The 15,412-nt window shown below is 47.1% G+C and overlaps 1 protein-coding gene across 3 annotated transcripts in view; it reads right to left on the reverse strand.

Moving 5' to 3' along the window:
• Positions 1–414: 414 nt before the first annotated feature.
• Prkce (protein kinase C, epsilon) overlaps positions 415–15,412 on the reverse strand; it is a 489,745-nt gene continuing 474,747 nt past the window's right edge. For 2 of the 3 annotated variants that reach the window (XM_087552363.1, XM_087552364.1), the window contains exon 16: positions 415–3,647. In XM_087552363.1, the coding sequence (XP_087408489.1) occupies positions 3,501–3,647 (147 nt within the window). In that variant the 3' untranslated portion in view covers positions 415–3,500. 3 annotated transcript variants of the gene reach the window in all.

A 15,412-nucleotide genomic window follows, 5' to 3' on the forward strand; every position in this document is an offset into this window, starting at 1 on the left:
CGCATCCACCGAGTCTCCTGTTCTAGTTTTGAAGTTTCAGTCTGTAGCCCAGGCTGACCCTGAGCTGAGTCCTCCTGCCTCTGCCTCCAGAGTCCTGGATTACAAACGTGTCGCACTAAACTGGGGTTAGGTTTTAGAAGTTTTTGCTTGGTTGGTTTTTGAGACATCTTTTATAGCCCAGGCTGGCCCTGAACACATTATGTAGCTGAGGATGGCCTTGAACTTCTGGCCATACTGTCTCTGTCACCCAAGTGCTGAGACTCCAGGTGTGTGTCACTGCCCTGAGCTTTGTGGGTGCTGGGTAGGGATCGAGTCTACAGCTTCGTTCTTGATGGGCAAGCACTCTAACAACTCCATCCTAGAGTGTACAAAAGGCAGAAGGAGAGAGAGACGTCCTTGCTGGGACGGAGAGGCGAGATTTAACATCGTCATGTTTATCACGTTCTGGAACAATACACATTCACATCCTTTTGATACAGTACATTTGGCACAGTAATGTTCACAATGAGATCACACTAATGGATGGCGAGGGATCAAAATCACACCCAGAAAGGAAAAGAAGTGTACGAAGAAAGCTTCACAATACAAAAGAAAACCCCCTAAAATCAAATACGTTTCTATTCAGCCAGAATTACTTTGCACATAATTTAAAAAGAGGTAAATTTTTTTTAGCCTTCTTTTATTTTTAAAGCAAGAATGAATGGTGTTTTCACCTTTGGAGGGAAAAAAAAATATGTTTCTACTTCACAAAGTCCATAATGAGAGGTGGGGAGGAATTACTATCCTTCATGTAGGTTTTCGGTGTATTTTCCTTGTTTTGTACTTTTTTTTTTTTGAGAAAGAGAGTGAGAGTTGGAGAAGTATGGACCTGGTAGATGATATCCTGCTGTCAGTGTGGCCGTGCCCACTACCACTGCTGTTTTTGTGATGCTGGGTACAAGGCTTCATACCAGCCAGGCAAGAGCTCTACCTCCAAGCCACATTCCCTGCGGCTAAGTTCTTGCTGAAAGGACTCAGAAGATACCCAAGGAACACACGTGTGTGTGGTTCTCCACTGGACACAAAGCATTGGCCAGAAGCCTCCTAGCCAGCAGGGCTATGGGCACCAAAAAGGAGCCAGGGGGCTGACTTCCTAGAGTTGCTGGTGGAATATATTGTTTGATTTCCCAGCAGTAGTGCCAGTGGCCCTGAGGAAGAGTCTAGCCTCCACTGGAACATGAATACCACCAAACCCTGGCGGGGGGCATTTGATATTGGCCTTGGCTGTTCAATGTTTGAAATGGTAAAGGAAGCAGAGGGAGAGAGGAGTTGGGGGGGGAGGGAGGGAGGGAGGGAGAGAGAGAATATCTGAGTATGATGGACGTATAATCATGTTTTTCTAAACATTGAGATGATACCACCATGAAGATGTTTCTGTGCTTGTTATCCGCTCTGAAAGATAGTCTTCCCCCAGTATGTCAAGTCACTGAAGATAAATTAAATTAACCTAATGTTCCTCATCACTTCCCTGGTATGCCAAACATACAGATCGATACAGCATAGTATTCAATATTTGCAAGCATCATAAGAATAGATCACAGTTACACCTGAGTTTTTCTTAAAAAAAAAAAAAAAGCAAAGAAGAGAACTGAAGGTCATCATCAGAGACAGAGGCTTCGACCGGCCATATGCAAATCGGGACACATTTAGTATGGGCTCAAAATAGTCACTGTCCAAGCTTGGAAACCACTGTCGGGAACATTCTTTTCTGTCTGCCGTCTCTATCAGGGCATGACATTGCATGGGGGAGCCGAGAGTGACTTTAACAGAGCTCAATATAAGGTTACACTTTTAACCCAAAAGGAAATAAACAGTATAAAGGGCCCCAGCCCTCCCTAAAGGAAACATACCTCTCTCTCAGTAACTTGAACCAATAGGTGATAAGGAGATTGCACCTGGACATTATTATAGTTATTCTTCCATAGACTAAGGTTTTATGATATGCCTGAGCATGCAGCAGTTGATACCTCTATATTCAATGAATTAATTCCACAGGCCTTGCAGCAAACACTATATACAAAAAAAAAATCTCAAATGTACAAAAGGCAAAAAGCTTCGTTAGTGCCTGTTTGCCACTCACAGGTATATATATTTAGGGGCGGTTGGGAAATCCACGTGCAACAGTTGGATCCCCTTCCCTGCTAAATCAGTTCTGTAAAACAGGTAATTGGATGGCCTCCAGGGGACATGTACACAAAACCACCGGGAACCCTTGGGAATCAAAACTGTAACACTCAGCGCAGCTACAGGGGGCAATGTCAGTCCGTTAAACAGAGTCCACGCGAGTTACCATTGAACGTCGCCAAAACTCTGGCCACATCCCAGCACCGTTGGTCCTCAGGTCAGTTGCTCCTTAGTCTCCTGACAACTGCCTGAGCCAGGCTGCGTTTCGTTCCTTGCATCCCCAAAGCAGATACTTCAGAGTTACTCTACATATCCAATGTCCTAAACCACAACACAGGGGTATGACCGTCTTGTAGAAGCGCAGAGAAAATAGGAGTTTATGCTGGGAACGTGGGGCAAGACTGGAGAGAGAATTTGGGAGTTAAGTTTTTCTGGAACCTTGGGGTCTTGGCTGTTGCTCTGGTGATCTTTGTGCTCAGGGAGAATTCTCATGATGAGAAGCCAGAGTTTCCTTCGCTCTCTTTGCATAGACCTCATGTATCACTAAAGTATCAATAATGAACTTTGGACGACTGGATTCTCACCGTGTATTAGCCCTTTAATATCTACCCGTGTTCACACTGGGATGTGTATCTTTTGGCCAATTAGAAAGTGAACTTGGTAACAGTTTTCTTTCTTTTTTCTTTCTTCCTCTTTTTTTTCTTATTTTAAATGTTAAGAGTTCAAAATCAAAACGATTTCTTCCATGAGATACAAACGCACACAACTTTGGCATGCTCAAAAAAAGCTAAAACCAAAGCAAGCAGGAATGTGCAATTCCAGAGCAAACCGCCACAGTTGGACAGCCTGAGCATCCCCAGGATCCTCCCATGAAGGGCGTGCCTCGGGGCACCAGCCCTTGTGGAAGAAACTCTGGTCTCTTCTCTTAGGTAGCCGGGCAGGAATGGCGGGCCAGGAGGAATGAGAGAAGGGAGGAGTCAAGATTCCATGTCCAGTGGGCACAGCCAGAGTTTTCGTGGGTTTTTTTTCTTTGTAATAAAAGAACTGAAGCTGCTTCAGGGTTGTGGGTGGACGGCTACTCCAGACCTAGCACTGCACACAGAGCAGACGCAGTTCAAATCTGTGATCTTGGTGAGTCTGGACCAAAGAGGGCCTTCTGGTCACTGGGAGGGTGGGGAAGGACAGGGCCTGGGATGAGGGGATGCAATAAATAAGAGAGCAGATGTGGGACTGGGGCTCTGGGGAGGACGAATAGTTCGAGACATTCTGAGCCTCTGCAACACGGGATTGTCTCAACACCCTCCTTGCAGTGAGCTAACTCCATGTGAAGCAGTTTCTCAGGGCATCAGGTCTTCACCAAAGTAGGAGAAGCCTTTGAATTCTTCCTGGTTGATCTGCTTCACGATTGCTTCATCCACAAGTGTAAGTATTGGCTCTTCCCGGGTAAAGTCTTGGTCAAAGTTATTGACATCTCTCTTGGTTTTCTGTGGAGAGAAAAGAGACGGTGCTGAGTTGAGGCCTAACTTCCCTCTTGAGCCCCGCCCCCTCCCACTTGGAGACTGGGCATTGAGGTGGCCAGTCTCTCCAGCCTCTAGCTACTGGGAACAGATATAGGGCTGTTCCAATGAGGTAACAATGGATGGCCCCAGGACCCGGATGTGAAGAGGAGGAGAGCAAGAATGAGTCAAGGTGAGAAGGAAGAGGGTGCGTGAGTATGATGGAAAAGCAGGGAAGTGGGGTTCCCACAGGCTGAGTGTACACGTGTGCACATGTGCACGTGTCTGTGCATGCGTGTGTGTGTGTGTGTGTGTGTGTGTGAGCCTGTGTGTGCATGCATTATATTTGTGTGCATGTGTATGAGTGCATGTATGTGAGCATGTGAGCATGTGTGCATGTGTGCGTGAGTGTGTGTGTGTGTGTGTGTGTGTGTGTGTGTGTGTGTGTGTGTAACGGGATGCATAGCTTCCATCTCATATCCCCTTGCTAGCATCTGCCATAGCTATCAAGTTCCATGGAGACCAGGGGACAAACTTAAATCCAACTTCTCACCCCAGCGCTTTTTCTTCCCATAGAGACAGACCTGATAGTCCTACATATCTACTTCACATGATCTCTCTCTGTGTAAAGATGGGCTTTAGCAGAACCCAGGGATGCCTTCCTCCATCTGCCCTCACCAGCGTCTCATTTTATGCCCCCGTGGCTTGGCCACTATCCCGACGTTAGCTCAACAATTGCTGGGATATTTTCATACTTTTTTCTAGACCAGCGTTCCTCAACCTGTGGGTCATGACCCCCCTGGGGGGATGGGTGGGATTGAATGACCCTTTCACAGGGGTCACCTAAGACCATCAGAAAACAGATATTTACATTGCAATTCATAACAGTAGCAAAATTATAGTTATGAGTAGCAACACAGATAATGTTATGGCTGCCAGTCACCACATCATGAGGAGCTGTATTAAAGGGTCACAGCATTAGGAAGTTGGAGAACCACTGGTATAGATCATAAACTCCTTCTCTTAGGTAACTTTAGGTTACTTGGAGTTCTGCCACAATAAGTAAGCTTCGATGACTTATTCTCCAGCTCAGAAGGACAACCTAGCTAGACATTCAAGTTCCCCAGGCTCCCAGTTTTGAGGTCTTGAGTAGAGGGCAGCCACCAACCAACCCACATATCCTGGTTTTTGGAGAGGACAGGAATGTCAACAACACCCTACCTTTAAGGTCTTACAGATGAGTAAGAAAGGCAGTGTGGTTGTCTGGGGCGTACTGTTTTACAAAGAACTTCCATAGAGAAGTCAGGGTTTGGCTATGACCTGAAGGATGGTTTCTAGTTGTGGTGGGGTAGATGGCAGGTAGGATAAAAGAGAGGTTAAGAACATAGAGCGTGTATGCCCAGAACCATGGGTCTGTCAAGCCCCTGGACCGGACGGAGCCCACTGAGGGATAGTCAGGGGCTAAGACTGGAGTCCAACCACAGAGGCCTTCAGTGCTCGGCCTACAGGACTGAGCACAGTGGGTATGGGGTACAGAGGGGACTTGGGAGGCTCTTCAGCAGTACCTCTTTGGATGCTGGGTGTGATGGTTTGCTTATGCTTGGCCCAGGGTGTGGCACTATTAGGAGGTTTGGCTTTGTTAGAGTAGATGTGTCATTGTGGGCATGGGCTTTAAGACCCTCATCCTAGCTCCCTGGAAGCCAGTCTTCTGTTTGTTTTCAGAACAAGACATAGAACTTTCAGCTCTATGCTTGTCTGGATGCTGCCATGCTCCTGCCTTGATGATGGTCTGAATCTCTGAACCTGTAAGCCAGCCCCAATTGAACGTCGTCCTTATAAGAGGTGCCTTGGTCATGGTGTCTGTTCACAGCAGTGAAACCCTAACTAAGACACTGAGTAAACGGCAGTGCTTCTGGTTAGTGACCAAATGATGGGGTGCATCTTATAGAAAGGTCAGAGTTATTTTATAGGAAGGATAATACTGAGCTAGGCTATTCTTAGCAGAAACCTGTAATCTTAAAGGCGATAGTAAGTAGTCTGTGAGAGAGAGCACCTCTGAGACAAAGCTATACCTTGCATCTGCTTTTGAATGCTTGTCACGCATGTGAACAAATTCAAATCTCTTGAATTCTAGGAGAAAGGATCCTGGTCCATTTTGCTTAGGCTGGACTTTTTCCAACTTCCCTTCATACCCTCCTGAATAATGTATTTACCCCTTTCCCAAGAGGAAAATCCTATGGCAAGTTTGAGAGGTTCCAGAGCTTCTCAAAGCATCTTCACATCCACTCATTCATTTGATCTTTGCAATAGGCAGGTATTTTGATTCCAGTTTTACAAGAGAGGAAACTATGACTCAGACAGATTTGGTGGCTTGGCCGGGGTGAGACTGGGAAAGAGCTAAACTCACATCCAGGTCTCAGCATGGTGCCTCCTGACCCTGTAGAAGTTAGAGAGACGCAAATCCCATAGAAATGGGATGGCATACACGGCAAGGGTCAAGTCGAACCAGGAGACATTTTTTAGAAGAAGCCAATAGACTTTTGAGATAAAACCAGAAGGGCCTGGCATAGGCAAGTGGGGAGAGAGTTGGGCAACACAGTGAGAGGGGATAGAGTAGGGAGACTGGCAGGGGAGCCAGCCCAGTGACCCAGATTAGACACAATGATGGGCAGGAAGGAGCAGGGACAAGCTACTCTTCCCTGTCCTTAGCAGTCAGTCCTGAAGTCTGTCTCAGCCTGAGCAGTGAGTCTGGCTTGCAAGGACTGAGAAGGAGGACTGAGGAAACAAAGAGAACGCAAGAACTTTCCAGAAACAGCATTTGTGGCTGGGGATGGCTGTACTCTCTTCAGACAGGGAACGTAGATATAGTGTGGTCTTCTCCAACCAGACGGCAGGCCCCGGGTGGGCTAGCTGTTGTCCTTGGGGGTTCAGGGCCAGAGGAAAGGGAGGGCCTATGCAAAGAGCTGCTTCAGAGAGGAACAACGAAACTGGTCCCCAGGGTGATGAAAGCTGGCTGTGGGAGGGGGTGGCTGGGGAAGGCACATGGCAGCAGCTCTTCAGAGGATCTCTGTGGAAGGAGGGAAGGGTCATAGGGTCAAAGAGTTGGGAGGGCTCTCTTGGGTGAAGGCTGGCCAGAGAGATCTGGGAGGCAAAGAGGTAGTGGTGACAACTTGCAAAGTGACAGGTATTGTCCAAAGGGCAACCGAATGCACATGCTTTGGTGTTCGGAGCGAAAGGTTTGCAGAGGAGGGAGACAGATGCACAGAGTAGGACAGGAGGAAAGGTCCCTGTGGAACATAGCCAAGGATGAGCTAGAATTCTTGGTCAGGAACACCCTTTCAGCTAGGAGGGCAGGGAGCACTTAAAGAACCCCAGAAAACCCGTAAGCTGGTTGGCATTGACTGTTCCTGCTTACTTAGTCGCTCGGATTTCATCAGTTGGCAGTGACAGATTCGTGTTCATTAGTCACAGAAACTGGTTTGCTTTCCTGAGGTGCCCTGGGCACAGCAATGGAGCTGGAGTCCACAGTGTGTCCACACTTCATACCTCATTGCTGTGTGTTTTGAGAACCACGCTCTGCTAATGCATCTAGAGATGATTCTACCGTGAGCTCGCTGGGAGAGTCACTTCGCTCATCTGTGTTTCTCGTGGGAATCCCGGAGTCATGTGAGGGCAGGCAGCAGGGCACACCATTTCTCCCTCCTAGAGGCCATCTAGAAATACTGCTGGGCATCAAGCCCATGCCTTGCACATAACAGGCACCGCCAATTCACCACTGAATCACATCCCCATGCCAGAAGATGCTATTCTTGGTGACCTCTGCAGACTGGTCACAACTCCTTGCATAACTTGGCTCCTGGCCCTAGTTTCCTTGGAGATATTTTAGGTGCACGTTAGTTATCCATTTTCTTTCTTTCTTTTTTAAAAAAGATTTAATTATTTATTCTATATAAGTATACTGTAGCTGTCTTCAGACACACCAGAAGAGGGCATCAGATCCCATTACGGATGGTTGTGAGCCACCATGTAGTTGCTGGGAATTGAACTCAAGACCTCTGGAAGAGGAGTCAGTGCCCTTAACCGCTGAGCCATCTCTCCAGCCCCACCCATTTTCAATTTAAATAAGTAATAGTCCCATGGGATTCAATTCATGATCGTTGGAGACTGGAGACTTGGGAAGGTTTTCAAAGCACCTTGTATCCCCGTCACTGGCATACAGGCAGCATGGCATCCCCCAAACCAGAAAGGGCTGAGGGAGGCTCCTTCACCAATTTTGTTCTTTGAAATACTGCTGCTTTCTTCAGAGCACACACAAGACTCAACTCTACTCTGGGCCTTAGTTGTCCATATACCTTCCCAGTGCCCACACTGTGCAGCCCAAGATGTAGCATTGGACATACAGAGCCTTGTCGGACTCTGCAGACCTTCCCTCCTCCACAGAGTCTTTCCCACAACCTCTGGGCCACACTCAGGGAAGGCTGTGTGGAGGAAGACAAAGACCACTGTCCCTGAGATTGTCCTTGTCTGCTTATAGGGCATTGATGTTAATCTCTGGGCACTGGTCTCCCTATCTGTGAAGGTTGGGGTGGTGACACCGCCCTGTAGGAGGATGACAGATGTATTGGGTCGGCACCTGAGAGTGTAGGTGCTGTGTGCCATGGGCCTACATCACATACTATTGATGAGCATCTCGAAGCTATGGGACAATCCTTCTCTCTCTGCCTCCAAATCCTAAACCACAGCTACGTCAGGCCTGCCTGAATGTCCCAGCACTTACTTTACCGATCTTCTAAGGCCTTCTTTGATGCTTCACCACTCTGGGGACCAAGTCCCAAGTTCCTGTGCTTGGTCACTTCCAAGTCCTTCCAGATCCTGTTCCCGTGCACCCTGCCATCACATCTGGGTTGTGCTGAGCTGTACGATGATGCTGCAGGCTCACAGGACTTCTTCACACCTTCATCCTTTGCACAGATCACTTTCTGTCTGGAGCACCCCTTTCCCCCTCTTCCTTGCCTATAGGTCTCCATCGGTTTTATGCCAGTATGAAATGCCTCTCCTGAAAGCCTCGCTCATCCCTCTGTGAGCGGTCTGAGAGAAACCTTGGATGGATGGTCCACCATTTCTCCACTGTAGTCCTCCCTATGAGCCCTGCACAAGCAGGGAACGGCTTGAAGTCACCACTTTGTCATCAGCCTAGTGTTATGCCTGTCACTTATTAATATCCATAGTCATCTGCTGGAAGAAATGACTGAGCCTCTCCTGCTGCTACTGTATCTAAAGCCAGCAAAGTGACCTGGATTGGGGGCCGATGGCTGCCATCCTGCCAGAGGAGTTTGTCCTTTGGGGATGCAGAGGTGGGAATGGGGTGGCAACTAAGGTGTGACTCATGAGGAGTCTGCAGTTGGACAGTCCAGATGAGGCCTGAGCCCCAGGGCCATATGAGTGGGAGTTAGGCCTAATTGATGGCCTGTCTTGTCCTAGTGCTGGAGGCACAGAGTTCTCTAATTGCCGGTACAAGATAACCAGAAACAGTAACCAGAAAAAAAAAAACAAAAACAAAAAAAACAAAAACAAAACAAAACAGAAAAAAGGGTTGGGGATTTAGCTCAGCGGTAGAGCGCTTGCCTAGCGAGCGCGAGCGCAAGGCCCTGGGTTCGGTCCCCAGCTCCGAAAAAACAAAACAAAACAAAACAAAACAAAACAAAACAAAACAACAACAACAAAAAACCAGTAACCAGCTGGGGTTTGGGGAAATTCCATCAAGGCAAATGCATTTAGGGCCTTGGTGGGTCTGTATGTTAGAGGAAGACGTTAGAGGAAAACAAAGTTCCTACTTCCTCTGGCATTTCTTCAGTAATGGAAGCCTAGGCTCGGGAGATCCAAACCTAACTTCACGGAAGACACACATTTCTGGCACCTACAGGGGGTGGAGGGAGGAGGATGAAGGAAGAACCGGAGCCTCCCACATCTGAGAGACTGTACCCAGGGCACCAAGCTCCCAGGGCCTGCCTTACCTTTTGGCCAGGAGGCTCCCTGGGTAGCAGAGTAGACCCCAGGACCAAGATGGGTCCTGACTACCTTCTTTCTGAGAAGGATGATTCTTTCTTAGCTCTCACATAGCCGTCTCTCAATGCCAGCTTTGGGAGAAGCCATGCTGTTTGCCTCTGTGACATCTGCCTCTGTCCTAATGTGATATCCAGTTTAGCTGATGACAGTGCTCTTCCAGACTGTGTCATGGGACTGGCCTTCAAATGTCCATTTTGCTGGTGCCTCTCATGTTCTTCCTCTGCCTGGTCAGAGCCATGAAACCATGCCTCATGGTTGTGGCTGGAAATGGGGTACACGATACCTGCACCTTTGGGTCTCTCTTAAGTATCCCTCAATGCCAGCCTTTCCCACCTCCCTCTCTTCCCAAGTCTCCCTCAGACTGTCTCTTGCATTTGGCTCTCCTACTGTGTGTTATGGGTGTCATTCCTTCACACATCACAGGTGGGCGATAGTCCGTGAGGCACCCACTGCAAACACGAAGCAGCGGGACACATCACGCTGATGAGCTCAGAATGATTTTTTTTATTTCACTTAACTGACCCCTTGGCTTTGAAACATCAATGTTCCAAGTTCCACGTCCTTTCTTTCCTATAATATTCTAAAATAAAAAAAGAATTTCCATCAAGAAAGAGCTTTCTCAGCATCTATCCACTGGATCTCTTGACACATTTACTCATTATAAATGCATTCCCATCAGTAAGGCACATGTAAATTTCTACACACACGCTGCTATGTAAGAGTTTGTTTTGTTGTTGTTTTGTTGTTTGTTTGTTTGTTTTTGAGACAGGGTTCCTCTGTGTCTCCCTGAGTGGTCTAGAACTTACTCTGTAGACCAGGCTGGCCTTTAACTCAGGATCTGCTTGCCTCTGCCTTCCAAGCACTGGGATTGAAGGCACATGCTGCCACCACCTGCTTTATAAAAATTTTGGATTTCCTTTACAGAGAAAACAGGGTAAAAGTTATGGGGAACTAGGCTAGTACTCACTTCCGGCAGGGTTTGTCATAGCTCCCAACCTGCCAAGAGCCCCTGGTGGCGCCATACACTTTCCTCATCCACCTCCCTCTTCCGGGGTAGCTGGAGCAGACTGCTCAACTCCCGGTCTTTGTCTGAGAAACACCAAGTGCTGTGGTGTTAACCTGTCCTTGGTGGCAACCCTTAAATTAGGCCTGTGCTGTTTGCAATGATTGATGTGTATTTACCCTTGCTTGCCAACCAACGGAGTCAGGTTACGAGGTTTAACTGAGGCAGGAAGAGCCACTCTAAAGTGTGGGCAGCATCATCTAATGGACTAGTGGCCCTGGTCAAATGCAGAAAACATATGTAATACTGGGATTCATTTCTAAAAGTCTGGTCTATGAGGAATGTCTCCAGGGGCCTTCTGGCCAGGAGGCTCCCTGGGTAGCATGGTAAACCCCAGAACCAAGCTGGGTTCTGACTACTTTCTGTCTGAGAAATCTAACAAGTCTCCTATTAGAGGCTGCTCAGTGGGGACTGTGTGTGAGAAGCACACACATGCTTGGAGCGTTTTCCTATGAGCCTAAGGTTAACTGACTCCTAGCAATTTACCGTTCTCTCTCTAAACATCCACAAATGAATTCCTATTAAAAAATTTGCGATTCAGGATGGAGAGATGGCTCAGTGGTCAAGAGCACCTGCTGTTTTGCCAGAGGACCCAGGTTCAATTCCCAGTGCCCACATGGCAGCTCACAACTGTCTGTAACTTCAGTTCCAGGGCATCCAAAAGCCTCACACAGACATGCATGCTGCGAAAAGCCCACCAATGCACATAAAATAAATAAATCATTAAAACCTTTTTAGACTTTTGCTTTAATAATACTAGCTCAGGGATGCTAAGAGGGTTCAGTGGATAAAGAAAGGCACCTACTCACAAGCCTAAAGACTTGAGTTGGATCCCCAGGACCCACGAGGTAGAAAGAAAGAATCAATTCCTGCAAATTGTTCTCTGACCTCCACTCCCATGTGCACACTCCTACACACATAAATAATAAATGTAAGAAATATTAAAAATAACAACCATCTATAAACAACCCAATATTTTTCTAAATACTATTCCTGACAGGCCTGTGTGCCTGTCTCTGCTCGGCTCATTGGTCTATTTTGTTATGTTCAAGTCACCATGAGCTGGAGCAGACCCTTCAGTAACAGGGCCTAGACAGCAGCCCAATCCCAGATGCACACATCAATCACCTGAGAGGGTTTTAACCAAGGCAGCCGGTGCCTGCCTCAGGAGGGGAGTCTGCTTAATTGATCTGAGGTTTGGCCAGAGAGAGAGCTGTTATAGGTGCTTAAGTGAGACTTAGGAATTGTAATTAATTTCTCTTGGCTTTCAGTTCTCTCCAAAGATAACTTGCCCTGGTCTTTGTATTTTGAGTATGTTTCTCTCTGGGGAAAATTCATTGCAGGCACAACCATAGCCTTGCTTCATTTAGTTCTGTCCTTTGGGGTGTGTGTGTGCGTGTCTGTGTGTGTGTCTGCGTGTGTGTGCATGTGTGTGTCTGTGTGTGTGTCTGCGTGTGTGTGCATGTGTGTGTGTGTGTGTGTGTGTGTGTGTATGTGTGTGTGTAGGCGGGTGTCAGAGATAGAACCAATAATTCCCTACATTCTTAGCAAGTGTCCTATGACAGCTACAGCCCCAGCCTGGTCACTGTTTAACGGGAGCTCTTGGTCTATCAAAAACAAACACAGCTGTAACAGGAACATAAGCCTTGCCCCAGACCTCAGGAACTCGGACTCTGGAGAGGTGGGGCCCAGCCTCTGTACTTTTAAACTCTGAGTAATTTAGATGCATGGCCTTGTTGAGGCTGTGAATGCAGGGGTGGGTCACTTTCTTTTTCTTATCTGTTTCCAATGGCCTTTTTGTCGTAAAAAGCTTGTTCAGGAACCTCTGGTTCTGGATTTAGCTCCTTGACGTTCGTGCTAACGATGGACATTTCTTTTTGGTTTCCCCTCTTCCATCCATGCCTGATACACCTTTTAAAAAAATGGAGACATCTAAAAGCTTATCAGTGAACCCCCTCCGTTTCGTCTGATAGGAAGTTCAGTGGCTCAGTCTCAAACTCTTCGCCTGAACACCTACGTCAGTGGTTCTCAGCCTACAGGGTTGTCACTCACAATGGCAAACTTATCGTTATGGGGTAGCAATGAAGTAATTCCATGGTGGGGTGGGCACAGCACGAGGAACTGTATTAAAGGGTCACAGCATTGGGAAGGTTGAGGACCACTGCCCTAGATTCTATTTGGATGGCTGTGACCTGCTGTGGCTGCTGGGACTTGAACCTCTTGGAAAGCAGCCAGTGCTCTTAACTGCTAAGCCATCTCTCTAGTCCCCTAGATTTTATTCTAGTCTCTCCAATTACCAATCTTTCTGGCTTTTGTATCCACATTTGCTCATCCATAAAATGGGGATATTAATTAGTATTGGTCTCCACGCTTTTGCCATAAGGATCAAGCTACCGACTATAATGAGACGGGAGCCGGAAATGCCACCAAACTAACTAAATTATTAGCACGATGTTTTCAAGTATAGATGGAAGTGACGAAGAGGGTTCTGCCCAGTCGCGCTTCCTAGCAAACGGTCAAATGTGTGATCACTCAATAGAGCCTTCCTTAACAGGTCACACATGGTATATATGTACATACAGATGCATATATGTACATACGGATGCATATATGCATGCGATAAGAATTGTTGAAAGAGGCCGGGAATTTGAAGGAGAGCAGAGAGGAGTGTATGGGAGGGTTTGGAGGAAGAAGAGGGAAGGGAGAAATGTTGTAATTAAGTTACAGTTTCAATAATAAACAAATAGAGATGAGAGAGAAAAGGGTGTTTTTTGGGGTGCTCACTCCCCGCCCTTTATGTTCCCCGCTATAACGTTCATGGATGCGGTTCGTACAGTGTGCATCCTGGTGGGCCACCTTTATACTTTCTGGAACAAGGCAGCATGAAAAAATGGCAGAAGCCAGTTTTGCTTTGAGCTTGCTGTGCCAGCCTGGCTCCTGCTTCCTGTGAAGAACACACACAGACAGGGGCCAGGAGCCTGGAACACGGGAGTAGCAGAGCCAGACTGGGGACCTGGGCCTCCCCTGCCGACACACCGACCAGGAGCGGAGTCTCGGGTCCTGAGTTCTTCTGCATTTCCCAGAAGTGCCCCACTTGCTTTTTCCTGTTTAATTCAATATTCAGAATTCTCCAATTCATTCCTTAGCTGCTATCCATTCTCCTAATTGAGCACTCCAATAACTCTCCACAGTCCTGGAGTCGTGAGCCCCATTTTGTGACGTTGCTTGCACTTCGAATGGGAGAAGAAAACCAATGTTGATTTCCCTTTAAAGCATGAGCGATGAGCTTTACAGCAGCTGAAGTCAGAAGCCCCCAGTCCCTGGTCACTCCCTGGTCTAAGAAGGGAAAAGGGGGTGAGGGAGATGGTTGGCACACAAAGGCAGGAACTGCAGAAGCCACAGATGGGACCTCACAGGCCCCAGCACAATCTGACAGCTCTCTAATGTACTCTGTGGGACACCGAGGAACACACTGTCTCTGTCTGTCTCTCTCTCCCTTCTTAACACAGGGTCTTTCCTCTATAGCATGGCTGGCCTAGAACTCAGAATCATCCTGTCTCTTTAGTGCTTGGATTAAAGGCATTACCCACCATTCCTGAGGATATTCACGTGCATATATTTATATGAAAGTACATAATATATACATTTATGGATATATGCATTTATATAATACATGTGCATATAAATATATTGTATTATGTGCATGTATGTGCACATGTGTGCAACTTTATAATGCATGTACGTCTGATGACAACTTTCTGGAGTTGACTCTTGCCTTCTATCTTGTTGAGGCCAAGTCTCCTTTCTGCCTCTCTGTAGTCCGGTCTGTGGGCCCATGAGCTTCTGGCTGCTCCTCTTGTCTCTGCCTCTCATTTTACTTTAGGAGAGTTGGGATTACAGGTGTGTGCACCAGGTGTGTGCACCAGGTGTGTGCACCTGCATCCGGCTTTTCACATGGGTTCTGCGGCTCAAACTCAGAGCATCATGCTTGGGTACTCAAACTTTTACATGTTGAGACATCTCTGGGCTGCTCTTGAACTCTTCCTGATCCTCTGACCTCCACTTCCGGAGTGTTGGGATTACTGGTGTGAGTCAAGGCTCCTCCCTACAGGCGTATTTTTAAAATGAACCAAATGGCCTCAGACTACTGGTCACACTTGAACAACTAACCACAGGTGAATTCTGTCAGGCCACCTGCTGGATGGAATTCATTTCTCCTCCTCCCCTCCCATTCATGGTTTGCTAACATTTAAGTTTTTAAAATATATATATAAATAAAAATTAAATGTTTAAAGTCTTGCTAAAAATAAATTCCATTTACAGAGTTACTTTAGGAAAAGAAAGAGGCAAGCCATCCTAGAATTCTGGCACTGCTCACTTCTGTCCTCACATCAACAGTTATTTGCAAAATCAAGTGTGTTCAGCCAGTTACTATTTCTGCATTAGCTGGACCTCATAGACAAGCACAGCCTCCCGTCACAGGAACGGACAGGTGGTTACAAAGCCCCAAACCTTTGTTGGCATACTCTTTGAAACAAAAGACAAAACAAAGCAATCCCCCAAAGCTGTAGGGTTTGTTCAGAAGAAAGGGGATAGGGTGGGTCCCCCACTCACAACTTCCCAG

This window comes from Rattus norvegicus, chromosome 6 (assembly GCF_021556685.1).
Source record: "Rattus norvegicus strain SHRSP/BbbUtx chromosome 6, alternate assembly SHRSP_T2T, whole genome shotgun sequence".
NCBI classification, from domain to species: domain Eukaryota; kingdom Metazoa; phylum Chordata; class Mammalia; order Rodentia; family Muridae; genus Rattus; species Rattus norvegicus.